At 62.5% G+C, this 4939-nt stretch overlaps 2 protein-coding genes across 2 annotated transcripts in view; both read right to left on the reverse strand.

Moving 5' to 3' along the window:
* CDC42EP2 (CDC42 effector protein 2) overlaps positions 1–4939 on the reverse strand; it is a 111857-nt gene that overhangs the window by 77265 nt on the left and 29653 nt on the right. The gene's annotated exons all lie outside the window — the stretch shown is intronic.
* On the reverse strand, positions 483–4750 carry TIGD3 (tigger transposable element derived 3). Its single transcript, XM_049616485.1, has 2 exons — positions 4652–4750; positions 483–2318 (listed from the first exon to the last, which is right to left on the reverse strand). Exon 2 carries the CDS (start codon positions 2300–2302, stop codon positions 887–889), a length of 1416 nt encoding a protein of 471 aa, XP_049472442.1. The 5' UTR covers positions 2303–2318; positions 4652–4750; the 3' UTR covers positions 483–886.

Genomic DNA, 4939 nt, shown 5'->3' on the forward strand with positions numbered 1-4939 from the left:
CCCCCCCCCCCCCCCCCCCCCCCCCCCCCGTTCCTAATGCCACGATCTGAGAGCGAAGTCATCAGAGCAGCAGAATGTCCTGGGACGATACTCGGGATCTGTCTGTCGGCAGGTAAGGGGTCCCCGTTCCCGGGGAGTCCTTCCCGCTGGAGTTCTGGAAGACGGGGCTGCTGCTGGTCACGTGCAGCCACAGCGGCCAAGCCCGGACGGCGGCGTCGCGGCCAGCCTCCGCAATCAATTTTAAATTTTTTTTTTCAACGTTTTTTATTTATTTTTGGGACAGAGAGAGAGAGAGCATGAACGGGGGAGGGGCAGAGAGAGAGGGAGACACAGAATCGGAAACAGGCTCCAGGCTCCGAGCCATCAGCCCAGAGCCCGACGCGGGGCTCGAACTCACGGACCGCGAGATCGTGACCTGGCTGAAGCCGGACGCTTAACCGACTGCGCCACCCAGGCGCCCCTTAAAAACCTGAGTTGAAAGTTTTCGCCCCTTTTCCATGAAAACGACACCCCGACCTCTCTTCTGATTAAAAAACTTTATTTCCAGAAGCAGACCTGTTTCCGACACAGAGTTCCAGGGATCGGCCTGTCCGTAAAGCCTCAATTCTTCCTTCCCAGGTCCCGGCCTCCCTGGAGGTTGAGAAACGACACGCTAGCCTCACACCCCGCCCCGCGCGCCCCATCTTCAGAACCCTCTTCTGGAGGCTGGGGCGACCTTCTCTCCGGCCTTCGACTCGGTCTCCACCGCTTGTCTCCCTTCCACACCTCTCCCGAAGCTCCATTTCCACGGGAAAGAGCCCAGCCTCCAGCCCGCCTTCCTAGCGAGGGCGTTTCCATGGGAAACAGGAGGGGGGGGGAGCCCGGCCAGCAGCAAGGGGGGGGCCCCTCACGAGCCGCAGAGACGCTCCACCTCCTCCTCGCAGGCGTAGAATTTTTCAAAGAGCTCAGGGGAGGTGCCGTTGCACTCCAGCCACCTCCTCAGCGTGCCCAGTGCCCGGAGGGCGTCGGCTTTGGTGGGCAGGGGCCCGAGGCCGTCCTCTCCGGCCCCCGCCTCGTCCTCAGTGCCCGTCTCCTCCTTGCACCCCCCAGACGCGGGCTCCTCACCCTCCAGGTCCACAAAGCGGGAAAACTCCTCGAGGCTCAGCCCGCCGGGGACCGGCGGCATCTCGGAGGCTTGGTCGGGGGACGGGGACATCTTGCAGGGAGCCAGCCCTTCCCGGACGAAGCTGCTCCCGATGAGCTGGGGGGGCACCTTGGCCCAGGCGGCCGCCGCCATGTGCAGCGCGTCCAGCACGGTGATGCCCGCCGCGGCCTCGGCCAGCGAGGCGCCGGCCCTCTTGCTCCGGACGGCAGCCAGCTTGCCCAGCAGGCGGTGCCGGTAGTGGGTCCTGAAGGCCCGGACCACGGAGCCGGGCAGCGAAGGCGTGCTGCCGTCGGCGGCCAGAGGCAGGAGCCGCACGTGGCGGAGCCCGGGCCGGCCGGCCAACCCCTCCGCCACCCGGGCGGCCAGCAGCAGGGTCACCTGTCGGCCTTGCCGCGCCATGTCCCTGTCAAACTGGGCCAGCCACTCTGACCAGGGGACGCCCAGGTCGGGGTGGTAGGAGGCCGGCAGAGCCGCACCGCTGACCCCGAAGAGGCACGTTGGCGCGGCCCGGAGCCCGCTGACCCACACGCGCCGCTTCTCGGTGCCTCTGCTGTTGGCGCACAGCAGCACCTGCACCCGGTCGCGCGCGCCCCCTCTGCCGGGCACTGCCCGGTACAGCAGAGGCACTTCGGCGCAGCCGAAAACGTCCTCGGGGGAGAAGTCCTTGAGAGAAAGAGGAGGCTGGGCCTGGGACGTGGGGCCTGGGGGAGGTGGCTCGGGGGGGAACGGAGGCGCCAGTACGTGCCGGGCCCCGAAGCCCACATTGTTGCGGCGTTTCCAGCGGACCAGCCAGCCAATGCTGGGGACGAAATCCTGGCCCATGATGTCGGCCAGCTCCTTGGCTTTGTGGAGCAGCATGGGCCCCGTCACGTCCCAGGCCTTGGCCCGGGCGATGTGGTACCAGCAGAGCAGGGCCTCGTCAATCCCGCTGTACTTGGACTCCCGCTTGCGCTTGCGCTCCCGGTTGGCCGTGCCGCTGCACCAGTCCGCCAGCAGCTTCTCCTTATTCTTGCAGATGCGTGAGATCTGGGGCTGGGAGACCTGGAAGCGCCGGGCCACCTCCGACTGGGACATCTTGGACTCATCCAGCAGTTCCAGCACCTGGATCTTCTCGGCCAGGGACAGGGCGTGCAGCTTCTTCTTGCTGGTCAGCTCCATGGCTTCTCCACGGCACCTGTCGGGGGAGGAAACAGTGAGCGGGGGTACAGCCGGCTGAGGCCAGGAGGATGGGAGAGGAGCACAGGCAGGAAAAGAGGATGGATGAGGACGGGGAAATCGGCTGGTGTAGGGGAGACCCCGGGGAAGACTGGGCCAGCTGGGAGAGGGTGAGGGGGTACACTGGGTAGGTGTTCAGAGGGCTGGGCTGGAAGGAAGGGGGTGGCTAGGCTGAGGGAACCGTGGGCTGGGCACAGATCAGGAGGGATGGCAGAACAGAAGCGGGGAGGGGGTGGCTCACTGGTTAGACGGAGGAGTCTGGGCTAGAGTTTCAGGGAGAAGGATGGATAGAGCCAAGGGGACAGCTGCAGAGACAACAAAGGAGCATGGATGGGGGAGGACATGGGGCTGGGGCTGAGTGGGGCAGGTGTAGGGGACAATCAGGGCTGGGGGCAGGAGTCCCTGGGAGGGGGAGAGGGATGATGGACTGGGCTGGATGTTGGGAAGGGGGGGGGGGTTCGGGGAGAAGGAGGGGGCAGAGTGGATGAACAGAGTTGAGGTGACAAGTGTACAGACGACAAAGAGGGACGGATGGGAGCAGAAGGAACCAGGCTAATTTGGTGCTGGGTCCTGAGGAGGTAAGACTGCGGGGGGGGCGGGAGGGGGGACGGGGGGCGGGGCGGGCCTGGAGAGGCAGTGCGAGCGCAAGGCCCAGAAGGCAGGTGCACAGGCGACAAACAGCAAGACGGGTGAGGAGGCCGCAGGCAGCCAGAGGGACGAGGTGTCCCCAGAGGGGAGGGTGGTGGCCTGGGAGGGGGACTAGGGCGCGGACCCGAGCGCCTGGGACCGAGGCAGGCCAGGAGCCGGGCTCCGCCACCTGGCCGACCTCTCTCCACCTCGACGCGGGGTCCTTCGGCGGGGCGTACCCAGGCGCCCGCCCGCCCGGCCTCCCTGCCTCCCTGTCTCCCGCTCCGCACCCACCTCAGGCGCTCGTCCCGCGGCTCCCGCCCCTGCCCCGGCTAGGCTCGTCTCCCGAGCCCCCTGTCCGGGCGCCGACGGGAGAGCAAGGGAGGGACGGGCGCCACGACCCGAAGGGCGGAGTGGGCCGAGGGGCTGCGCGGGTGGCGGGCGGCGGGCGCGCGCACAGCAGGGCCCCGTGCGCGCCGCCCGCGCCGGGCTCTCCCCCGGCTGGGAAGACCGCGGTGTAGCCGCTCAGCTCCCACCCGCCGCAGCTCCGCCCAGGCCCAATCAGATTGGCCCTCAATGACGTTCAGTCCCTCCCCCAGCTAAGTCTCATTGGACTTCGGGGAAGTGGCGGGGCCCTCCTGGGGGCGGGGCTTCCAGTGCGAGGGGCTATGAGGCGGAGTCAAGACCCGGCGGGAGTCCCGGAGGCGCCGCCAGCCTCTGGGGCCTGACGAGCGTCTGGGCAGCGTGGGCACGGGAGAGAAGGCTTGGCGTCTCAAGGCCCTCCTGACCTTGACCTAGGCAGTCTCAGCTTTTCTCATGTACCAAATAGGGCTGACACCCCTCACGGATTGGTTGTGAGAAAAATGGATGAAAGCTTTAAGCCACACAAAAGCTGTTACCATGGACAGCGCTGGTCTCACGTCGATCTGTCCAGGTAGCGGTAACTACTTGCCTGGGGCCAGTTCTGATTTAGGGCGAAAAAGGACTAATTTTTCTTGGTTTTGGTACCTGTTGGCAAGATTCAAGTTTCTTGACTCAAGATCTAATACCAGTCCCTTCCTCGGTAACCTTCAGTCCTGCCTATTGTTAGCAACTGGATGTAGACACTTCGACCTGCAGTAGAGTGCTTCCCACCCTCAACCTCAGCCGGCCTTCCAGCCTCGTTTCCCTCCCCCACTGCCAGCTCTGATGGGAGCCTGGGGCCACAGACAGTCCCCATCTCTCTGCCTTTCTCACAGGCTTCCCTCCCCAGCCCAATTCTACCGGCTGATTCTTCTTCCATCCCTCTATGTCCCATCCTAAATCTCATCCCTTGCAAACCCTTCCCAAATTTCTTATGCCTGCTACAGCATTTTTTTTTTTTTACATTTCTTCTTCTTTTCACTTCCTTTTCTCTTAGAGACTACTCAGCTACCAACGATCATTGCTTTACCCCCTCTGCTTCTGGCCTACTTCCGTGTAAAAGCCTGAGGACAGGGGATGTGCTTTGTCGCTACCAAAATTCCCAGCCTAGAGCACCCTGCCTACTTATTGAATGCAATGGTCTAGGCCACTGGCTTCTAGTAGGTAACAGTGGCTTTCAGACTGTTCCAAAAAATGCTAAGGATACCTCAGTGGGTTCATAACTGATCGATTCAAATCTTAAGTTTAAGAACTTCAGGGCACCTGGGTGGCTCAGTTAGGTGTCAGACTTCTGCTCGGGTCATGTCACAGTTCATGAGTTCAAGGCCCACATCAGGGTCCATGCTGACAGTACAGAGCCTGCTTTGGATTCTCTGTCCTTCCCCCACTTGGACATGCTCTTTCTCTCTCAAACTAAAAAAAAAAAAAAAAAAAAAAAAGCTAACTTAAAAAAAAAACCCCCAAGGGAAATAAAAGATCCGTTATGGAAGCAAAAAAAAAAAAAAAAAAAAAAAAAAAGCTGGCTGCAAAGAAGGAAACTCATTTTCGTGC

This window comes from Panthera uncia, chromosome D1 (assembly GCF_023721935.1).
Source record: "Panthera uncia isolate 11264 chromosome D1, Puncia_PCG_1.0, whole genome shotgun sequence".
NCBI classification, from domain to species: Eukaryota; Metazoa; Chordata; class Mammalia; order Carnivora; family Felidae; genus Panthera; species Panthera uncia.